The sequence below is a fragment of the Sebastes fasciatus genome, chromosome 4, assembly GCF_043250625.1.
Source record: "Sebastes fasciatus isolate fSebFas1 chromosome 4, fSebFas1.pri, whole genome shotgun sequence".
Lineage (NCBI taxonomy): Eukaryota > Metazoa > Chordata > Actinopteri > Perciformes > Sebastidae > Sebastes > Sebastes fasciatus.
Window position 1 is genome coordinate 25,753,242 of NC_133798.1, and position 23,507 is coordinate 25,776,748.

The 23,507-nt window shown below is 40.3% G+C and overlaps 1 protein-coding gene across 1 annotated transcript; it reads left to right on the forward strand.

The window, feature by feature from the left end:
- The first annotated feature begins 691 nt into the window (after positions 1-691).
- elapor2a (endosome-lysosome associated apoptosis and autophagy regulator family member 2a) lies at positions 692-18,375 on the forward strand. The gene is made up of 22 exons (XM_074633124.1): positions 692-1,011; positions 3,697-3,817; positions 6,231-6,420; positions 6,506-6,653; positions 7,875-7,964; positions 9,234-9,339; positions 9,459-9,611; positions 10,710-10,798; positions 10,894-11,074; positions 11,193-11,321; positions 11,453-11,543; positions 11,649-11,751; positions 11,843-11,980; positions 13,478-13,741; positions 13,845-14,018; positions 14,125-14,311; positions 15,150-15,246; positions 15,330-15,431; positions 15,536-15,662; positions 16,813-16,991; positions 17,438-17,606; positions 17,707-18,375. Exons 1-22 carry the CDS (start codon positions 913-915, stop codon positions 17,773-17,775), a joined length of 3,006 nt encoding a protein of 1,001 aa, XP_074489225.1. The 5' UTR covers positions 692-912; the 3' UTR covers positions 17,776-18,375.
- Positions 18,376-23,507: the final 5,132 nt, after the last annotated feature.

Here is a 23,507-nt window from a genome sequence, read left to right on the forward strand (position 1 = left end):
TTTCATTGACGGGATTTTGTGCAGTTTTATATATGCAAATAAAAAAATAAAAAGATATAATATTTTTTTCCTGAGCGACGTCATAGGAGCGTCAGAGCCGGTGGTTAAAGGCACACACACACACACACACACACACACACACACACACACACACACACACACACACACACACAGCTTCATCAAGTCAGCACATTATAGTCAGACCAATTACTATTTCGCCTTCAAAATAAAGTGACAAAGAATAGAATAAAATAGAAAGCTTTATTGTCATTGTATTAAATAAAACACACACACACAGTTATATAAAGCAAATAAAACAGGTAAAGTAGATGTAATAAATAAATATAAACAGAAGTGTTACACTAGAAGGATAAAATATAAAAAATAGATGTAATGTAAACAGAGGTAATTGCACTTGTAAAATAGATAGGGTAGATGTAATAAATAAATATAAACAGAAGTGTTACACTAGAAGTATAACATATATAAATAGATGTAATGCAAACAAAATGTTAATCTTGAGGAAAAATTTGGTAAAGAACACCGGGGTGCATATAAATAAAATTATTTAAGAATTAAAGGAAAAAAAACAGGCATGAAAAAATAAACTCATGACCCAAGGATTCCCTCACTTTTGCATCGCGAATTTTACTTTGAAAACCTTAACCGGAAGCGCCCTTATCCTCTGCCTGGCTTGCTTGTGATGAGGCAGCCCTGGAGCGCACCAGTCTGGGGGAATAATCGCAGGTGGTGAGGGTTACAATCTGCCCGACAAGAGGCGACAGAAGCAAGGTGTCGACTATAGCATCTGGCCCTGCATTACCCAGCATCAGGTTTATCATACAATCCTCCATCCTTGGACAGAGGTTGTTGTTGTTTTTCCTCTCTCCCCTCCTCTCTGGATGATCCACAATGCGGTCCTCTTCGGCTTGGTTCGTCGCCAGTTGCGCTCTCATCCTCTGCACGCTCCGGTTGATTGACGGGGCCAAAGGACAGCGACAGTGTATCGAGGTGAGAGATGCCACAGTCAGATCAATAAAAGGATTCATCCTGTTTCACTGCCTCCAATTCTATTAGAGTTCACTATGCAATTAGAATTAAAAAAAGACGCACAGTTTGGGCTGCTATGGTTGCACAGTGAGTTGGTAAATCCAGTATAACCACGATTAAAAAAAATGATGACACGTTTCCGGTGCCAATTTATGGTGTGTTCAAATCATCATCCTTTTGCAGCAGGTGGGAAAGAGAAATGCACCTTTTAAATCATTGCTCTCGAACAAATTTGAAAGTTTTCTTTCTTTATTTGTTTCTTTCTTTATTTATTTTTCTTTCTTTAAAGGGACTATATGTAACTTTTAGAAAGTCCTTGTTATTAATGACACCGGTCGACGCGTGCGATCATCATGGGCATTGGCCAAAACAGTGACGTGACATTACATTACAATTATATATCACCATTACTATCTGTAATGTCCAATCTCCATGATACTAACTAGCTGGCCATTTGCAAATTACTTCATCAGTTAACATTACAAAGCACGATGGCAATACAAAGCGATTAATACATGAAAATTGTTACAAATAGTACCTTTAATTGATTTTTCTCCATTTTGTTTTATCCATATTTCATTTTGTTATGAGAAAGAGGAAGAAAAAAAACAGGAAAAACTCAACTGGGTGGGCATGATGCCTCAACACCAACTGGGTCCCTCCAACGATTTCCTATGGATAAAAAAGGGCATAAGCTCTGAGCTATCGAACCAGGCTCACACATTTACGAGTACGTTTGAACAACATGAGTGGAATCTCTGATGAGGTCTGGTGTGTGTGATGAACTTGAATCACTCCAGTGCTGCTTCAGGCTGTTATCAGTTTCCTGCATGGGACTGGCCTTTCCTTCCCTCTGGCCTGGTCTGGCTCAGCTCAGCTCAACACCTCTAAGTCCAGGCTGGCAGCTCAGTCACACAACAGACAGTCCCAAGATAGAGGAGCAACATTCCTTTAAGTTACTGGCTCAATCTCTCTTTTTCACACTGGCTGCTCTCCAGTGAAGGGCTACATGGTGCTGCATTTTCTGGGATGACAATGTATGACATCAGGGCTGATATCTTAGGTTTAAAGTGCAGAATATTTTGGGCATTGTTTGGCAAATATTCCATAATAACCTTACAGCATATTGTAATTCAAGTGCTCTGAGAGAGACCTCTGCACCTCCTCATGACTCTGTTTTCAGGCTTTAAAAAAATCTAGGGAGCGTTCCTCTTGGCTGTTCATTCAACGGAGGCAGCTGTCAATCACTCGCGAACTCCGATCAAACGGTCAAACTAGGCAGCGCTGATCAAATATGAATCAATATTCTGTTACGGTAATGCCTATTTCTCGCCTCAAATGTTTTCAGAAACATCTTGTAGTGTACTGTTTAGCTGTAAAATGAGAAAGGTTGCTCCGGCTGGTGGGCGGTGCTTGGTATTTCCTCAACTGATCTCAACATAGCTGCCGGGTCACAAACTTTCTCATTTTACAGCTTAACAAGATGTTTCTGAAAACACAAACTGGACGGCAGGGCTCAAGCTCGGCTCTGATTTGTTGTTTTCCTCCGGTCTGTGAAATCTTGCAGATGCCATTAGGAGCACCGGAGGACACAGAGGGACAGGATTTTTTTCAGATTACCTGTCTCATGCACTACTGTCAGGATATAGTGACTGATTTATAAAAATAACTTATTTTTTCTATCATATTTGCTCTCCAATCTTGCCTACTGCTGCTTTAAATCTCATGAAATGCATTCAGGAGTAGAGACTCTTATGCTGAATTATGGTGTGAGGTGAGTATTAAAGTCTGCCATATCAGTGATTGACCACAGCTCTTGTAGGAGAGATAATTTAATGCAACAAGGTTCTGAATACAATCCTATTCTGAGAACATTTCTTGTGTCTCGAATCACTGCAGCTGTAATGTTAAAACATTGAGTTTGGTCGACAATTATGCTCGATTCTGCCTCTTTTCTCTTTATCATCACTGCGACTGAGCTCTATCTCCAGACCCACAAACACCAGTGAAAATCACTCCACACAAAACAGCCTGCATGCGCTGCGGTGTCAAAAATCTGGTTTGGCTCAAGGAGCAACATTATGTAAACTGTCAGAAATTAGGCCACCCTCCTCTGTAGACGGAAAGATGAGGAAGAGAAGCTCTGTGGAGGCGAGAACATCAAGCTAACGGTTTTCACTCCAGACGACAGATTAAAACTATAATATGCGATTTATCAAATGTCTTTAAGTGTTCATCCTGAAAATGTGAAAAGCTGCTGGTAAAAACGCCTCTGCCTGCCTGCCGCCATCCCCCCTCTGTTCCCATCGCCGTGGAGATGGTATGTTGTGTATCCAGGGCAGAGGAGTGGTTGTGGCTTGAGCGATAACGCAGCGTAACAGGCGGTCATGTTTTGTAAGCCCGGAGCAGCTGGTTACGGAAGTTAATTTCAGTGCTGGTTTCTAATGCAGCCATTTAGTCTGCTCTGATGCATTTCTCACCCAGAATGAGATGATGACTCAGGGCTCTGATGTGGGTGGAGGCCTCTTGTGGTGTGATGTTTACTGACCTGCCTCTGGCCTACATTTTTTCTCATTGTCTGAGTCCAAGACTGTTGTGGCGACTGATTTCTTATGCAGATGTTTTGCGTGTGTGTGTAATTGACAGACGGACTACTACTATGAGTACACAGAGTGTGACAGCACTGGATCTCGGTGGAGAGTGGCCATCCCACAGAGCCCCGGGTCCTGCACTGGCCTACCAGAGCCAGTACGCGGCACAGAGTGCAGTAAGTATATGTGTGATGTGTGAAAGTTGATGTGCGTGTCTCACCTTCTTATCAGTAGCCTGGAATTTCCAGCACTACAACCTGACTGTCCCTGTTTGGATATCCTCCAAGCTCCAACCAAATCACAGAGCAAAGCCTCAGGCCAAAACTCCCACAGCAAAACGCTCTCACATAATGGCTCTTTGCTCAATCATTAATGTGCAGTAACTGGTGATACATGTTGGTGTTCCTTCCACATCTGTCACCATGGGGAAATATGTCCAAATAGAGCTCCTTAGTTATAAATGATTAGAATAAACAGTTTGCAGATTTGGTGCTTTTGAATGGCCAGTTATTGTTAATTATTACAGGTCAGTGCTAATGTTTTGCCATGGAGACAGATCTGCCAGCGGTGAGTCACAGGGAGCACTCACAGATATCTCAATTGTGGTAAAAGGTGCCTTGTCACGACGGAGCCAGGAAGGCAGACTTTAATCTTGTAAAAGCACACTAATGTTCAACAAGGTAGTCATACAAGTTTGTTCTTTGTTAGAGCAGGTTTACCCGGCGCTGTCACAACTCACTGATGGTGCAGTTGAGATTATCACGGGGGTGAAATCAGTGTGTGAGATAATTGAAAGGTCACTCACAGAATGGGGTGCATGTTAATGGACAGCTAGTGTTCTCTAACGGGTTTTACATAATGTATAAATTGCATAAAATGGAAACTATTCTCATGATAATAATAGATCAGGAAGGTGAAATGGTTCATCCTGAGGAATGTTCCTTCTGCATTGCTTGTAACCATTTACATCTTCATGTTGCAACTCTCTTGAGACCTTTTGTTATTGTTTTCTGTTTCCTTGTTCCTGTTTAAAGTCCTACACATTTCACTGGTAGAACACCAGACACTTGTTTCCTCATAGCAATTGAACAAACTATCTTGCGTAAGATATGATGATGCTATCCATGTAAGGGATAATGCATGACGGGGTGTCCATTATCAGGAATTAATGGATGACGTGGAGGGCATTATCTAGCTTAAACCATGGTCATTTGCCAAAGAAAAAAAATTAAGACTATTAATTTATATTTGTATGTGTTTTGATACCAAAATCTAAAGTTTTCACAATTCATTCACTCTGTTTCATTGGTAACCCTAAGTGTTTGCTAATACCTGGAAAAATCATTACCATCTCATAAGATTCTTATGGAATGGAAATGTTATTCACTGCTCCAGTAAATAGGACGGACCTTAGCTACGACTTGGCAACAGGAGATATTTCTAGTCCGCTCAGCTCATAGCACCCTTCGGCTCAGCCAAAGAACTAATATTGCTAAGAAGTGAGAGTCACTTGTTCCATTGCAACACCAGCGCCCGGCAGCAGACCTCCGCCTCCGCCGTTTTGGACTGTAATCAAGTCGACTACCATAATGACGCCAGTTAAACGTCCGCCTACAAAGTGCCGTACAAGAGTAAAACAAAATGATTTCTATTCTGTTGTCATCATTTTAATGTCTCTACGGAAGTATCCTGTGCTGAACAATAAAAATATCATAAATATGCATTCTATTATAACTATTTACTTACTTACTTATTTATTTTTTAAACTTTTAAGGGGAGCATAAAGTGAGCGATGGACATAAATGGAAGTTAGAAAAATCCAGTACACAGATTTTGAGAGCAATCTCAAACTTTTTCATGTCAAGGACCTCCAAAATCGATGTACAAAAGACCACAGGCCATGGATGTTTAAGAGGTTGTGCCCTGCGTATCAGTAAATAGCCTACAACTACATATTACATATTATATTACTGCACATTAATACATCCACTACGGTACAGGCTTACAGCATAAAGCCCATGGGTGTATTGTAAGGTCATAAAAGTGATGAATTACAGCCAATATATCCATTATTACAGCCGCACACAGCGAGCAGGAAGCCGGCAGAACCGGATATGTCATATACGAACGTGCAGGGCGGTGCAGTCCTGTGGGTCTGCAGTGATGCACGTTCATTATGCCGAGGAAAATAACTTCCGTCAGAGTGTGCTATACAAATTGTCTACCCACACACATTTTGCATTGGTGGCTTTTAAAAGCATAAAGAGGCATCACAAATGGTATCTGACCAGCTCAGGTATGAGGAAAAGCTGACACTGTCAAAACATTGGCAGATGCGGAAGACATGATGGCTGCTCGGTGGGGAAAAAAAGCGCTGAGACAGACACAGTGTGTAACAGGATGTAAGGATTAAGTTCCCTGATCACTGGGGCTACATTATACTGAATGCGGCATGACCATTTCTCTGTCACCTTCAGTCTGTGCGATTCTATACTGTGTGTATGACTTTTGCAGCAGAATAAATAGACGGTTGGGAAATGACTTCTTCAATATGAACCCCTCTGTACCTTGTCTCTCTCTGTCCTCCAGCCTTCTCGTGCGAGGCTGGGGAGTTCCTCGAGATGTCGGCTCAGGAGTGTACCCAGTGTGCAGCAGGAAGCTTCTCCCTCGGCAGCGGCATCCGCTTCGACCAATGGGATTCCATGCCTGCTGGGTTCAGTAGCCTGGCAAACTCACTGGAAAACAGTCCCCACGGAGACAACAGGCTCACCTGCAACAGGTGTGTGACTAGGTGGACGCAAGCACAACTAAAATTCAGATTATAAGTGTAAAATGAATTATATACCTTTTTCTTTATCTTGCAGTTCTTCATGGGTGCCTCAAGGAAACTATCTGGAGTCCAACAGGGATGAATGCACGGTGTCTCTCATCTACGCCGTTCATCTGAAGAAACAGGGCTCTGTCAGCTTTGAGTACCAGTATCCAGACAGCAACCTGCTGTTTGAGTTCTTTGTGAGTTTCATTTACTAGCTGTTAATCTTCTTACTTCTGGGAAAATGATATCTGTTTGTCTATCAATCTATCTGTTTAAGTGGATGCTGTTTGTGTGTACATGGTGTGTTTGTGTATGCACTGCCAGTGAAATGTTTTTGGACACCCTAGAGCAGTGGGTTCTGTGGAAACTGCCAGGGAGTCTGTGAAATAATTAGCTAGAAATTATAAAATTCTGCTATATCATTAAAAAGCATCAGCTACAATGAGGACCATTTGCACCATTAAAACAAGCATATTGTGTCCATTACTCCCACCCATGTTGGCTATGGGCAAATAGAAACTTGGATATAATTGTGACACATTATCTCAATCTGTGATGAATCACTCACTTCACCCACTCTAATATTCCAGTCAAAATTTTCTGAAGTAATATGCTTGAGTCTGCTACGGCAAGTCAAATGATGAGGGTGCCTTCAAATGGGGTCGTGTTTACCGTGTTCACGAGAAGAGTCCATATGTACGCCCCCCTCTTTGTGGTATCCACGACCTTGTAAGTGGAAAGTTTCTGAAAGCTCCGAGTTTATGAGTTGTGACGTGTTTGTTGACGTTGACAGAAATAGTAGAATGGATAAATGGAAGTTAATATATTGTAATTTTAGTAGTATATTGTTTTTCTTCATAATTTTTAAATATGTCTGAGGAAAATGTTGATATTCCCACTTGCTAGCTTGCTAAATTATTAGCCTCTGTGACTTCTAGACACCTCTGCAACGTTAATATTGCCGTTGCTTAGCAGCAGTGTTCTCACGACTTAACCTCTTGAACGCCCAAGCGTATCGTGTACACGACTTCCCATGTTGTAAACACGACTTCCCATGTTGTAAACACAAGCTCATGAGTTTCATTTGAAGGCACCATGAGTCTCTTAACGAGTGCTTAATTGAAAGGTGTGCTGGAAAGATTTGAAATCGGTCGAATTTTGGGGATTTATAATAAACTGAGGACATTTTTTTTATTTATTTTCCATTATGAAAGACAGATATTTTATTGTTCAATAAAATTGCCCCCACAAACAACAATACGATTCTGCCTATAGACAAAAAGTCACATCATAACTTTGATATTTAGTACTGTGTATTGTTGCATGCGTGTATATCGTGAATATTGTAGTGATAAAGCACTACCATAAAAGAGGTGAGAGTTTCAGCTGATGGACACTGATTATTTGTGTGTGTTTAGATCCAGAATGACCAATGTCAGGAGATGGATCAGTCTGCTGATACAAAGTGGCTGAAGCTCACCAATCATGGTGAATGGGCAACCCATACGGTAAGTGCTGCGTGCCGTTAGATAAACAATAGCTACGGAGGACACCTCTTTGGCAGCTGGCCTTGGTCTCCCAAAATAAAGTAAATGTGTTGAACTCAGGCAGAGCAGCAAGGCATGGGTGGATACAAGCAGGAAGCCTGTTAGTACACAGAGAGAGGCTGGCATCACTTATTGTTGTCTCCAGTATTTTTCCAGTCACATTGTAAAATGAGTTGCTTTGTGTTTATAGCACTGTGGTTAAAAAAATGGCAATTAGTTGTAATGTTGGGAGCAATAAGTGGATCTTCTCAAGAGCTTTTTATTTTTTATTTTTTTAGCTTATTGTCAAGTTTAGTGAAATAAATATTTATGTGGACTAAAATGTGGTACTATTTTCTTAAGATTGAATTAAACTTGATTAGTCCAAGAAAATGTTTGTACAATATGATTAGTTAAAGGAAGTTTAATTTACATGCTTTATGCACCAAACGTATTACATTGTTCTCTGTTGAAGTTTGACTACATCATAACACCAATGATGCACCTTGAATTAATAAATGCATGAAGTAGAAAATGTTAATTCAGTTACGTATTATTCTCCCATGCATTTAAGCGCTTTGCATGCTGAATTAGCTACTGAATGTTTTCAGATTTATTTCCAGTATATTCATTGTGCAGCGTTATGCTTTATATCCATTTAAATGAAATGGCCCATATGTAGTGAAGGCTCAGCTCTAGCATTTGGGCTGATCTCTTCCAGTAATTTTAAGATGGCATATGTTGTTAATTGGAGCTACATCAAGCAAAGCCAGATTTAAAGGGGACCTATTATGCTTTTGTGCTTTCCTTTAGTGTGTCATATAGTTTTTCTGTGCATGTAAAAGGTCTGCAAAGTTACAAAGTCCACACCAAAGGGAGTTCCTCTCACCCATAGAAACTCTGCTCCTGAACTGCCTGACATGCCTTGCTTTAAGTCCTGCCTTTTCTTCCGTAACATGGTGATGTCACCAAGTAACTCATTTGCATAATACCTAGCAGCTAGTAGCAGTAGTTTGAACAGAGCATTTCAGACAGAGGGTGAAAAGAGGTGCTGCTGCACAGCTGGTATGAGAAAAATTAAATGTTTTCAACATTAAAGCACGCAAACATGTTCTTGTAGAAACCCCAAATGTAAGTATGCACTTGAAAATTAGCATAACAGATCCTCTTTAGATGTTAATCTTAACTACTGCACTGGCTGTGTTCATGCTGCATCTTGACTGGTAATACATGAAATCATGTGTATTCCAGGTGAACCTGAAATCTGGCACCAACATCCTGTACTGGAGGACAGGTGGGGTCCTAATGAGGGCCAAAGGGGTGAAACCTGTTTTGCTGAAAAATATTCAAATAGAAGGTCAGTGACAAATCCCCATCTCTTTTCCCAACTTTTTGCTGTAATCAATGACAAATCAATACTTGTTAAATATTTGTTTTCCTTGTGTTATTCTCTTATCTGTCATGTCCTTCCACCAGGAGTCGCCTACACATCAGAGTGTTTCCCGTGTAAGCCGGGGACGTTCAGCCGAGTCCCGGGCTCCACCGCATGTGATCCCTGCTCTCGGGACACCTACGCTGGCCACGGCGCCAGCTCCTGCACCCCCTGTAACACTACCACTCAGTACGCAGGTAGGAACACACTCTGACACAGAGAAAAAAAGATAGGCAGAATTCAGTGTAGCCTAATTGTCATCCGCGCCGCTCACACAGAAGCACATAACACAGCCAGACAATGGAAAGAGAGCATGTCCTATTTTCAGCCACATTAGTCAAACTTCAGAAGAAGGAACATGCTTGTTAGTTCAGTGCGGAGGGCTCGTGTGATCGCAGGGGAGTAGCAGATTTTGGCAGATGATGTAGCGAGTATGCTCTTGTATTTTTCATAAAGCTCCTACATTACTTACATTTTTACAAATTTTGTTTTCTAATATGCTATTTCTGAGGATAAAAGTAATATGCTCCCTGATCTATTTTAGTATGTTTCCAAACAGGGATTTACTAGAACACATTTCCACATGTAAGGTCGTCACTGTACTAGACCAGCTATTCCAAATCAACAGAAGGTAGATGAGTTATAATAACAGAAATCTAGCTGAATGACCTGATAGTTTTCATCCATTTGTGATATTTTAGTTTGGTCAAATGAATTGAAATGAAAACGTAATGAAAAGACATTTTTTTCCCCTCTTTAATTTGCTTTGATATAAAGTATCTTCCCATTGGCAGGTTCAAATTCCTCAGATGATGCTGTGAGTGCGTGTCCTGTTTCGCCTTCTTACAGTCACTTCTCATTGACTTAACTAGAGTATTCAGAAGATATTACATATTTAATTCAGTACACCTCTTTATGCATATTGTATGACTCCTTTGCTACACTGCTGTGTTTTTAGCAGAGTCTACTGCCAAAGCGCTCTTCTTTAAGAGCACATTATTCTTTTTACTCTTTTATCCCTCATCTGCATTCACGTCACACATATTTTGCGGTTTTCTTTACTGAATGTTTCTCTATTTTATTTGGATTCTTGTGTTTAATCATTTAACTGGATTACTTTTATGCATAAAGCTTTGCAGTGTCTTTGATAAAGTTTATTATTTATTAAAGTGCTACAGTATTTGTGGGGATGTACCGTATGTATTCTGCAGTTGCTTTTTTTAAATGATAGCTACTTTATTTATTTTTTGCTAATGTAGTTTTATTTTGTCCTATCACCACTGTTCTTTTTCAAGCTGAGGGATCGTCTGCTTGTAAGGACAGACCTCCATGTTCCAGGAAGGACTATTTCCAGATCCACACAGCATGTGACCATGAAGGCAAGGTGAGAGAAAAGAGGCCACCTCTAGATTAAATACCCAGAGAGCAGACCCATTCTGTAATCACAGTCCATCACCCTCCATCTCTGTGTAATTTCAGACGCAGGTCATATATAAATGGATTGAACCTAAGATCTGTCTGGAAGGTGTGACTGGAGCAGAGTCATTGCCTCCAAGTGGAGAAAGGGAGCCCTGCCCCCCCTGTAACCCTGGTTTCTATAACAATGACACGGCCACCTGCTCACCGTGCCCACCTGGGACCTATTCAGATGGGATGAAACGTACTGAGAACTCTGTTGATTTTGTATTTTATTCCTCCGTGCCATTTTCCTTCAGTTACTTTGGGTTTTGTTTCTGTGTGCTTTCCTAATTGCGTTTCTCATTGTGTTCATCCCCCAGCATGTCAGCGGTGTCCAGCAGGCACTGAGCCCACCTTGGGTTACGAGTATAAATGGTGGAATATTCTTCCTGCAAACATGAAGACCTCCTGTTTCAATGTGGGAAACTCCAAATGTGACAGTATGAATGGTGGGTATGTTTGGCAAGATATGTCCAGCAGTAGTGCTCTCTCTAAAGAGATTTTAAAGTTTTGTTCTATGACAAAAAAATAAATATATATATCTCTTTAAATAGTTGAGTTATGTGGATTTGTCCTTTAGGCTGGGAGGTGGCAGGTGATCATATCCAGAGTGGAGCAGGAAGCTCAGATAATGATTACCTCATCCTCAACATCCATGTTCCTGGCTTCAAGTAAGTCATGTTGTGTTCTTCAGTCTCCGACACTCTTGTCACTCAGCTGTCTGTTTCTTTTTGCTGTGACTGATTCCACTTGTCTCTGTTTGCATCTGCCTCCAGGCTCCCTACGTCCGTGTCAAGCCACTCTGGGACGGAGTTTGGTCGCATCACATTTGAATTTGAAACTGTGTGTGTAGCTGACTGTGAGTTCTACTTCATGATGGTGAGAATAGCTCCTGACACATGTTTGCTGCTACATATACGTTATTATATGGATAGGTGATGTGAATAAAGTGAACATGTTTTCTTTTTAGGATGTAAACAGGAAGAGTACTACGGTTGTGGAGTCATGGGAGAGAACGAAAATAAGACAGACCTACACACACGTCATGACAAAGAATGCCTCGGTTTCCTACACATGGGCTTTCCAGCGGACTAACCAACCTTCAGATGTAAGTATAAGTTAACCACTTTCATTTCTATTCACATTAGGGCTGGCAATATATATATAATGTTTATTTTTTACTATCTATTGTTATTTTTGTTTTGTGAGATTTTTGTTGTATTCTCAGTTTTCTTGTTTCAATCAAAATTACTCAATAATGTGCCGCCGGACATTGTTTCTTAAAGGAACAGTGTGTAACATGTCGGTGGATCTATTAGCAGAAATGGAATAAAATATTCATAACTATGTTTTCTTTAGTGTATAATCACCTGAAACTAAGAATTATTGTGTTTTCATGAGCTTAGAATGAGCCCTTCATATCTACATAGGGAGCGGGTCCTCTTCACGGAGTCCGCAATGTTGCTCTGCCATATTTCTACAGTAGCCCAGAACGGACAAACCAAACACTGGCTCTAGAGAGAGTCTTTCACATTTCTCGGTACCGCTAGCTGCTGTCTGACTTCCGTTGCTCCTAAAGTAGTGTTATTATGGTAAGGATGGCTTCTGAACGAGGCGAACAGCGTTACCATAGTTTTGCACTCGGCGGCTCACATCACCGGAGTCTTGGAAAGGGAGGAGTGAGATGAGGGGTACTGAGTTGGTTGCAGTCTGCAACCACACCATTAGATGTCGCCAAATCCTACACACTGTACCTTTTTTAAAGTCAAGTCAATTTTGTTTTGTATAGCCCAAATTCTCAAATCACAAATTTGCCTCAGGGGGCTTTACAATCTGTACAGGATACGACACCCTCTGTCCTTTACAGTGTGACCCTCTAATTGGATAAGGAAAAACTCCCCCCAGAAAACCCTTTTACAGGGAAAAAATAAAAAAATGGAAGAAACCTCAGGAAGAGCAACAGAGGAGGGATTCTCCCTTCAAGGATTGACAGACGTGCAATAGATGTTGTGTGTACAACATAATGAAAATACAAAGAAAGATCACCCAGCAAGTTCACATGTATAATAGCATTCTGGTCAGGCCACTGACCAGGATTTGGCCACTTGGTCCTTCAAAAAGTCAGGAAAGCTGGCCTGTTGTCTTGTAGTTCAACCTTCATAATCATTGTCTTATGTCCAGAAACAAGACATTATGTCCAGAAAACTTTTTTTCAGAGCACGTTCAAACAACTGGGACTGCCTTTAGTCTTGTAAATCCACCCCACACTTGGTACACCTAACACTCCCTGTTATTGGCTAATAAAGATACTATCTGTCGTGGTGTTAGTGTTTAAACCAAACCACAAATCAAACACACTACTTTATCTCTGTGCTCACTTGGGCGAAGCTCGAATCATTAACTTGCTTTTTTTAAAGCACCTGTTTTGGATTGTGGGCATTTCAAGTGAGGGCAGAATTACATCTTGTATAAACCAGTACCAATATACTAATATAATACTGTGTGTTGTGATCCACTCGTGTGTAGGGGGTTGGTGTCAGAGTATCTTTAAACTCCACAGCACCTATTAGCAGCATCATTCTGTGCCTGTTTGTCTCTCTCTCAGGCACGCCTGTTTGGCAACGACGTGGTGCGGATCTACTCCATCTCAGTGAGTAACGCGGTCGATGGGGTGTCCTCTGGGTGCCGGGCTTGTGCCCTCAGCACCCAACCCTCCAGCTCTACGTGTGTGCCGTGCCCACCTGGACACTACATAGACACGCGCACCAGCCAGTGCACAGAGTGTCCACGCAACACATACCTCGTCCCTCACGCCACGCTGGGCCCAGACGCCTGCAAACCCTGTGGACCGGCCAGCAAGAGCGACAAGGTTTGTTAGTGATGGGGAAAGCTATTCTTTTCAGTCGTATTTGTGAAACTTTTGAAAAATTATTTATACGACGCACAACCTGTATCTTTGTTTTCTTTTACAGGACCACAGTTTATGTTTCAGTGACTGTCGCTTCACCCACGCTGAGGGCAACGTCACTCTGACTTATGACTTCAGCCTCCTTGGGTCTACAGGATCACTGATGAACGGTCCGAGCTTTACCTCCAAAGGAACCAAGTACTTCCACCACTTCAATATCAACCTGTGTGGAGGAAAGGTGTGAAGAGATGAAAACACACACACACACACACTCACACAGAAAATACAATCAAAAGTTTGTGTGTAGGAATGCCCTTGCTATTTGGTCTTTTTCTTTATTTAAGGGTCAGTTGGCAGTATGCACGGACAACGTAACAGACCTATCCATCACCGACGCCCAGAGAGAAAAAGGCGAAGGAGCCAACGCTGTCAAGACCTTCATCTGTCAGTCAACAATCATCCCAGCAACTGGACGAGGCTTCCACACGGCGCTCGCCTCACAGTCCATTAACCTGGCTGACACATTACTTGGTTAGTGAGCATGAGATGCAGACAGTGGTAGCGCAGAGAGCTGCATTTGCTGTGTTTTATACTGCTGTCTAGGGATGCACCGATCTGACTTTTTCAGTCCTGATACCGATAACGATACAGAGTACCGATCCAATACCAGTGTTTAATTAATAAGCTGCTTCACTGTGTGGAAGTGACTGGGATTATTCTGTTATGTGTAAGGCAACATCAGGCTTGACTTAAACATTACTTTCTTAACTTTGTAAAACAAAATGTAACAAATAAATACAAATTTACTGAATTATTTAAATATTGAATTATTAAAATCATATTACACTATTAAAATAATAAATATTAATAATAATAACCAATCATATTATTATTATTAATTATTATTATATAGAACAATTATTAATAATAATGAATAAAAACCTGAATTATTAAAATAATAAATCGTACACCAGCAACTTGGTAAAAACAAAATCTTCAAAATTAACAGGAATTATAATTCAGGTGTAAACCTTTTTAATGCAGCAACAAATTGGTCAAAACTTAAACAGGAATTAAAATTCCAGTCTATAATGTATATAGTATATAAACATAGAATTGAATTGAACAGATCAGCCCCATTGTCACCGATACCCGATCCAGCTATTTGAGTCAGTATCGGCCCGATACCCGCCGGTATTGGTGTAGGTGTATCCCTACTGCTGTCATTGCTTTAAAAGCTAAAGATATGACATGAAAAGGTTTGGTCTTGTTGTTCTTTTAATATCAAACATATGTTACAGAAGAGAGAAAAGCAGAGACGCATTACCGGAACACATTAAATACATCTTTCTCTGTATATTACTAACAGGAGCAACAGTTGATAGTACACTTGATGGAATAAGGGCGAGACCTGAGCTGTACCCCCCGACTGCCAAGAAAGTCCCTGATGTCAACTTCTACTACAGGTACCTCCTGTTATTTCAGATATTTTTTTACAAGTCGAAGAAATGTAGTGCTCTAAGGTTCTGTCTTGCTTTCCGTCGCTAAGGTCCTTGGAGGCGACCTCATCTTGTGAGTCGGGTCGGAGCGCAGTGGTGACACTTCGCTGTAACCCAGAGAAGAGCACTAAAGGAGAGCTCTCAGTTCCAAGGTACTACACCTTCGTCACGGTTTCCCTAGATTCCCTGTCTAATATCACATGTATCTATTCTGTGATGTGGTGTGGAAGTGACAGCTTGTGTTTGGCTATTACAGCCAGTGCCCTGCAGGAACGTGCGACGGCTGCACCTTTCGTTTCTTATGGGAGAGCTCAGGAGCTTGTCCTACATGCACCGAGAGAGACTACCATCAGATAGAGGGAGCTTGCAAGGGAGGACACCAGGTTTGTGTGGAGTTATTGCACAAGTACTGGGACAGATTTGTTTTAGTTCTTGAGTAAAGCACATTGGATTTGGAATGAAACAATGTGCTGACAGCTTTAATTTGAGGGTGTTTACGCCCACATCCCATTGACTGTGTCGAATTTAAAGCCTGTTTTATAACCTTAAAGCTGAAAGTCAGCACTTTAACAGCCTTTGCTTCACTTGAAATGCAGTGTGCTGGCGTAAAGCCACTCCATTTCAAGTCTCCAAATACTCACAGATTGCACTGGATGCACAGGCGCAGTTTTCATTGCATTGGTTCAGGGAGCTCACTGAACCCCCTAGAAATGCATTTATATTTTTTATAATAACGTAGAACTAATAATTTTTTGTAATGATGAATAATTTCTACCTTCTTATTGATAGAATAAGAAATCAACAAGATAAGAAGGTAGATTTGTGGTATTTTTATTTACTTATAGCCTAATAACATCGGACACTCTTTGTCCACACACCGTTAAATATGTACTTCTGTTACGCCACGTAAACAAACCACGTACCTATCAGCTGTGCGGTCAAGATCAGACTGGGACGTAGCCACTTTAAAGATAGGTGAGTAGTACTTGCTATCTTTTGACATTTGTTTTTTAAACAGAAAAGACAGGTTTTATACTGCGATATTTTCTGAAAATGACATACAATACAACCAACAGTAGCCTAAGTAAACTTTCAGGCTCCTGACAATCTCACTCCAGCCAGCTGCCACCTTATTTGTGAAAGGAGGAGGTATCGTATCAGATAACTCCTCATTTCAACTTCACCAATCAGCCGTTTCTCATCTGTTGGAATAAGGAATAAATAGAAACAGGGCGTCTGACAAAAGTTCAGCTCAAAACGGCACGCTGCGCAGCACATTGTTGCTCCCAGTCAGTTCATTCCAATAGAAAACAATGCAGTCGAAGTGAATTTGTCGCTGACGCTCGCGTCGCATTCTGTTTGAAGGGTGTAATATGTAGGCTACACGCACCCCAATACATTAGACCTCTCTGCGTTGTACACATTACATACCCCCAACCTTAAAGTTTAAACTGCGCCTATGACTGGATGTGAGGAAAATTTGTATATACAATATTCAGTGGCTTATCTAATGCTATATATGTTCTTCCTCAGGACCTGCTGTATGTGTGGACTGAACCGAAGCTGTGTATGGGAGGTGTGACCTTGCCTGAAAAGAAGACGTTGCCATGTGAGGGGATGGAGTTCTGGGTACGGCTCGGTGCAGGGCTGGGAGCTTTCACCGCAGTGCTGCTCGTCTCCCTCACCTGCTACTTCTGGAAGAAGAACAAAAGGTACGATTCCCTTTTTTCTTCCTGCACACTTTGTTTTTCTCTCCATCTCCTTTCTTCTTTCTTTCCTGGCTTCTTCCTTGGCCTTCTCCTCTACTTCTGTCCTGTGTTCCTTCTTAACTTCATCCCTCCTTATCTTTTTACCTCTTTCCCTATTCCTTCCTCCTTCTGCCTCTTTCCTTCCTTCCTGTCATACCTTTCTTCCTCCCTACTCCCCATCACTTCCTCTTTTCTTCATGCCTACCATACTCATTTTTTTCTCTCTCTCCTTCCTTTCCACCAGCTTTCTTTCTTACTTTATCTCGTACTCTCTACCAAACTCCCATCATTTGATCCCATCCCTTCTGCGATTCTTTCCTTGACACATCACAGTTTTCGTCAATATTCATAAGAACAACATTAGGTTTTCTTTCCTACAGTATTGATTCTGTTGCTTGTCCCTTTGCTAGGTTGGAGTACAAGTACTCCCGCTTGGTGATGTCTGCCAATAAGGAGTGTGAGATGCCAGGAGCTGACAGCTGTGCTATGATGGAGGGAGAGAACGAGGGAGACATGGAGGATGAAATTGTGTACACAAAACCTTCTCTACTTGGCAAACTCAAAGCCATTGCATCCAAGGTGAGAGTCACAGCATCGTTGTACTTTTTACAGTGAGAAAATCTCACTATGGTAAAAGTCTTTTCAAGTTACTGAAAAAATGAATGTGTTTTGATTTCAGGGAAATGCAGAGCACTACGAACACGTGCAGCTAAACTCGTCTCATTCGAAAGCGTTGGTATGGAGCTAGAGAGGTGGTGAAGTGAGGGGAGAGACTGGACCCTCAGGAGACTTTCCACTGAACGACCCCTTTAACCAACCACCCCCTTTATGAGCTCTGGTACCTGGAACTGTGTGTACATACACGCATATACACACACACGTCATGCACCTAGAGCCAGGTTCAGAGAAGTCACGGTGGCCTTAAAGCTCGGTACGACAGCGCCGTCCAACTCGAAGCATAGTACTGTGAAGCAGTTGTGTGTGTGATAGACACTTCCTGGTAATATTCAGATTCAAACTGATGTCAGAAAGGCTGTTAGAAGAGCTCAGGGTAAGAAAAGGACCTATTGATGTTCTGTTTCTTCATATTAATTTCAGTCTGTGTGGTGTCTTTAGACAGCCATGGTGTACATACACACATGGCGAGTGTGTGTCCATCTCCCACAGACGTTAACACAGACTGCCATATAGAGAATCTATCTTCTCACCTGTTTGTTCTTTTGCTTAGTTGAAACTGTTGTAATGAGGAGAAGCTGACCAACTGAAAATGAAGATGTCATATTATGCAGATGAGGTTGTGGTGTCTTTGACTGTCTGTACGTCGATTAAATTATGATGTATTTATGTATACGTGGACCCGGTGTGATTGATTCCCTGGTTAACTGATTCTTTTGAGAAATCCTCCGAATGGTTTGGAGACAGGCGGGTCCTAGTGACATTTTGGGTGAGAAATAGATTTCAAGTAATACAATTTAATTGCTGAATTATTTTGAATGGAACACTTAGCTGAAAATGTGGGCGACTAAGTGCATTTTTTCCCCTTTCATAACAATTGATCTGTAAAGTCAAATAGCCACTACCTTTCAGTATACAACATTTATAAGTTAATTGACAGGTTTTCCTTTGGTAAGATAATTTCTCATAATTACAAGATTTCTTCTTGTAATGACAAATGTTCACTTACAGTGGCAAAGATACAAAAAAAAAATCACAAATCACAATGGTTTCTGATCTGCATAGCGAATAGACAAAATAAATGTAATCCATTACAAACACTCATTACATATACTTACATGTATGCTTCGAAACTTCGACTGTTGCCATGGTATTCGACCTCCAAATCACTATTTGAATGCTTCGTTAGTTTAATTTTTTTATATATAAGTATGTAATAATAATAATGTATAAATCCCCAAATAGTCCATGAAATAAGTAATAATCCCACAGTGTTCGCTCAGACAGTTATCGTTGTTTGTTGTGTGTAGAGGTGCGTTTGGGTACAGAAGAATATGTCAGGCTACTGTGTCGTGCTGCTCCCCGAAGCTTTGAATACATTTGAATATTTCTCACAGAAGCTTCGAAGCCCAAAAAAATAGTATCCGGGACGGCCCTACTTACATGTCACACATGTAGAATAAAAGCTCATCATTTTGACACAGTAGTTACCATTGTGTAATCAGCGTTTGTAAAGCTGGTTTGTGTTACAGGATTTTAAGCTCATGATCACCTGATGAAATGTCACATACTTTGGGAGTAATAGGATACGTTTTGAGGTTTTTACTGATCAACTTGTAATTCAAGTTTTTAGTTGTGACAGTGGAATGAACTGTGCATTGTGTGAAATGCATTTCTTTGTAGACATTCATCTCCCCAAATATGTTTCTTGCGTGGCCCAGATTTATTCAATGCTTCAGATGCCTCTGTCACTTTGCTTACTAAACCATTTTATCAAAGTACAAAGTCCTGCCTTTTATATAACCGCTGTGATATGTCAGTGACCTAAAATGAGGAAGCTCCCGATACGATAGCCTACAAGCTGAGGGCACAGCAGTTTAATACTATTTTAACATGATGTATTACTTTCAAAATGATCCTAACACAAGTCACACCACCGGTTCTGGGTCAGAATCTGATACGTTTTAAGGGTTTTCTTGTATTTGAAACTATATGACCTTATGATAAATGCATTCATGATGTAACCAACCAGTCTTTGTTCTGCAAACATGGATATGATTACTCTGATTACACTGACTGTGCTACCCGATATCATAGTTTGAGTTATTGCAATACACTAGGCGTATGCTATATCACCTTACACAACTTAACGTGGCAATCTTAAAGATTTCAATTTCAGTACATTTCTATTCATAGCCAAATGAGGAAACACGTTTTATACGTAAAATGAGCAGAAAAAGTAACCGTTGACAGCATAATAACTTTAATTTGGTTGGTCACTGTGACTGCTTAAATTTCAGATTCTCACTCCAACTCCAGGGAGCACTTTAAGTGTGCATATTTAGAAGATATGTTAAAGAACCAATAGGAAAAACTAAAAATCTAAGCAATTTCTTGAGTATCCGTAGCCATTATGACCCTCGTCACACAATGTCTTCAGTTTATCTTAAATCTGACATGAAGGGATCAAAAATATTGTCTTGTTTTGGGGATTTTTTCTAATATTACAACTATATATATTTATATAAATTGTTTGGGTTGTAAGATTATTCAAGCCCTTGTCCCAGACCTCACATTCAGCTGACCTGAAGTGAGCAGTGGAAAACAGAGAACAAAGGTAACACTTAATTTTACAGGTCTTTAATTAATAAAAATTTTATGGTAATTAGGTGATAATTAGCAAGTAACCTATTTGAGAGTCATTTGGAATTACTGCCAAATTACCCCAATATTTACCTCAGATTTATCGAAAATTACTTTATTATACACATTATTTAATAATTATATGCTAAAATTGAATATAATCGTTAAAATAGGGCCCTTAGGCTTGAGAAGCAGCTGCTCTTCATCGGAGTTGGAAAACCAAAACTAATAGAAGACACTTCTGATCAGGCACAAATCTCACCATGGCTAATGTAATGATTCAGGGAGTTTTTTTTTTTTTTAAAGAAAGTTATTTGCTAATTATTATCTACTTATCAGCAGACATGGAAATAAAGCATATCAATTAACTTTGTATTCTTTTTCCTGGAAATGTATTAAATAAATTACCAGCTATTGGGAAATAGCGGAATATAATTATTAAATAATATTTATAATAAAGTAATTTTGAGGTAAATATTGGGGGTAATTTGGCAGTAATTCCAAAGAAATTTCACACAGGTTACTTGCTAATTACCATGAAATTTGTGGAGCTGTAAAATGAAATGTTACCAGAATTTTCTTTTTAATCATTTGCAGAAATGCAGGGGTGGAAGTAACGAATTACATTTACTTTCGTCACTGAAAAGTCGCTAAAAAGGAGCTGCAGCAGAGGAGGAGAAGCTGCAGGTATGTCTACAGCAGCAGGAGGGCGGAGCTTCATGTCCAGCACATGTCAAGCATAGTTAATGTAAGGATAATATATGGGGTGTAGTTATTGGCATAATTAGCATTATTTTACCTCGGCATAGTTAAAACAAAATGTTGCATCTATTTTAATTAAGGATGCACCACCCTGGCGAGCAGGCTAAAAGTGACACCCCAATGTTCCTGACCTGTGGCCTACAGTAGGGGCAAGCTGGGTCTGGCTAACATGCTACAGTCTAACATGGATATCCTCCAGCTGCGTTCACTGAGGAACTTCTACCTTCAGTGGGGACTTTCTGCTGTGTGAGATCGTTAATGGACTGGTTATACTGGGTCAGAGACTGGTTATATTTTGCTTTGAAAAAGAAGGAGTAGACAAGTTAAACCTGGAGCAGATTAAGGAGGACTTCCGGTGCCATTCAGACCACAGGTGAGTACCAACAACAACACACCGCTGATGACATCATCAACAACCACTTGATTGCTTGGCAACGTAGTTTGTGTGCACTGTGCAAGTCTCTCCTTGGCTGTAATAATATGTGTAGTGGCTGCAGCTGCTGTGGAGTTTATATTGTTTATACATGTCCACGTTGTCTGCTTTGGTTGCGTTTTATTCTATTCTCTAAAGAAGTGTCTGTAGCTGGTTTTATTTATTGTCATTTTGTGTTTAATTGTCTCAGTTTTGTCTCTTCTGGTTGATCTCCTGAGACTACACTGATGAATGCAGTTGTATATTTATTATGTTGCATGCACAGACTGCAGATGCCTGTCTGTGGGTTTTGTTGATGATGTTGTTCTACTTGTGTATAAGTGGATATGTAATGCAATCTATTTTGTAGCCTAAAGAAGTTTTTTAATTGAACAGTATCATATGTGATCACCCCCTTACTTTTACTTTAAGTAGCCTACACAAGTATGCCTACTTTTACTTTTACTTGAGTAAAATATATTTAAAGTAACAGTACTTTTACTTGAGCACAATATTGTAGTACTCTTTCCATCTCTGCAGAAGTGTTAACTGAACTGCTACAGTGGTGCAAAGTATCTAAGTACATTTACTCCAAAGCACTTGTAGTACAAGTAGTACACTGAGTAGTACAAGTCTTGTACTTTAGGCTACTTGAGTACACAAATACCTTTATCTGACATCTATGGTTACTGATTACTTTTCAGACTAAGATTGTATTTAAATAACATAGATCATTTTATTATATAACCAGTGGTTCACAGCCTTTTTTTTATAATAAATAAATACAATTTTGTGTTGCAGTACTTTGTTTATTTCCCCCTCTTTTTTTCATACACCATTAGTTCTTTTACAACCCTTTGGATTTATTTTTACTTTTTTTAACAGTGAACTGTTACTTACACATTGCTCATTAGTATTAGCAATTTAACAATGTCCTATATAATAATATATCAGTCACAGGGGTCATATTTTCTGCAGAACGAGTAGTTTTGGTACTTTAAGCATATTTTGCTGACAATATTTCTGTACTTTTACTCAAGTAGATCTTGAGTGCAGGACATTTACTTGTAATGCGGTATTTTTTACATTGTGATATTGTTACTTTTATTTAAATAAATGATCTCAGTACTTCTTCCAAAACACTGCTGGCCAATTAAACATGCTGCCAAACAGTTTAATGGGGATGGAAATTCCTGGCTGTATACAGTATATGTATGAATGTTATTTGTGTAATGACCTGAGCCTACCACCAGAGGGGGACCATTGCCTGGCTGCAAGAAAAGAGTCAACATGTAGTTCTGCAAAAGTAGGAACTGTAGGCAGTTTGATGGAGCCAGAAATAAGAGACAGTGGCACTGACTACTTGTAATATCTGCAATAAATTCATGAACCACCTCACAGTGTAGGACAGAAAACTACTGACAAACGTCACCGTAACTGTTTCTTTCTTTGGACCCTTACTTGTTCCTTCTTTCCAGTCTTTTTTTGGTGCGAGTGAGCCTACACACTGGAGTGCATTGTCCTAAGCCAGTGAGCACTCCAGTAGATGGTTTAATTGGAGTGCCATCACTTAGGGAACAGATTACGCTGGAGTGTTAAAGACGTCTTTCAACATTTGCCAACGCACACTATGAATAGAGCATGTGTGTGTGAAAGTGGTGGTGAGATGTCGCTGTAGAGACAAATCTATCTACAATCAATATTTAGATTTGCAGCTGAGATTTTCAGACGAACAGCAGGACAGACTGGACACAGAAGGACGAGCAGACAGCTGTTTGCTTGTTGTTATTTATTATGATGTCATCACAGCCTCTTTATTGCACGTATCATAAACACGGAACTATTGCTTTGATTGACCAGTTCCAGAGTTCAGCTTGAGCGCCGCTTCACGTCGCCGCAGAGATCTTGTCTTGTTTCAAAAGCCCAGAGGCCGAGGACACATTCTGCTGTATAAGCAGGGGGCTACAGCACAGAGACCTTTGTAGAGC

What these genes read in the sequence shown, in the direction of transcription:
- elapor2a (XM_074633124.1), top strand. Translation starts at nt 913, where the DNA reads ATGCGGTCCTCTTCGGCTTGGTTCGTCGCCAGTTGCGCTCTCATCCTC. An exon ending in GACAGCGACAGTGTATCGAG is followed by an intron (nt 1,012 to 3,696) that starts GTGAGAGATGCC and finishes TGTAATTGACAG; the next exon opens with ACGGACTACTACTATGAGTA. An exon ending in GTGAATGGGCAACCCATACG is followed by an intron (nt 7,965 to 9,233) that starts GTAAGTGCTGCG and finishes TGTGTATTCCAG; the next exon opens with GTGAACCTGAAATCTGGCAC.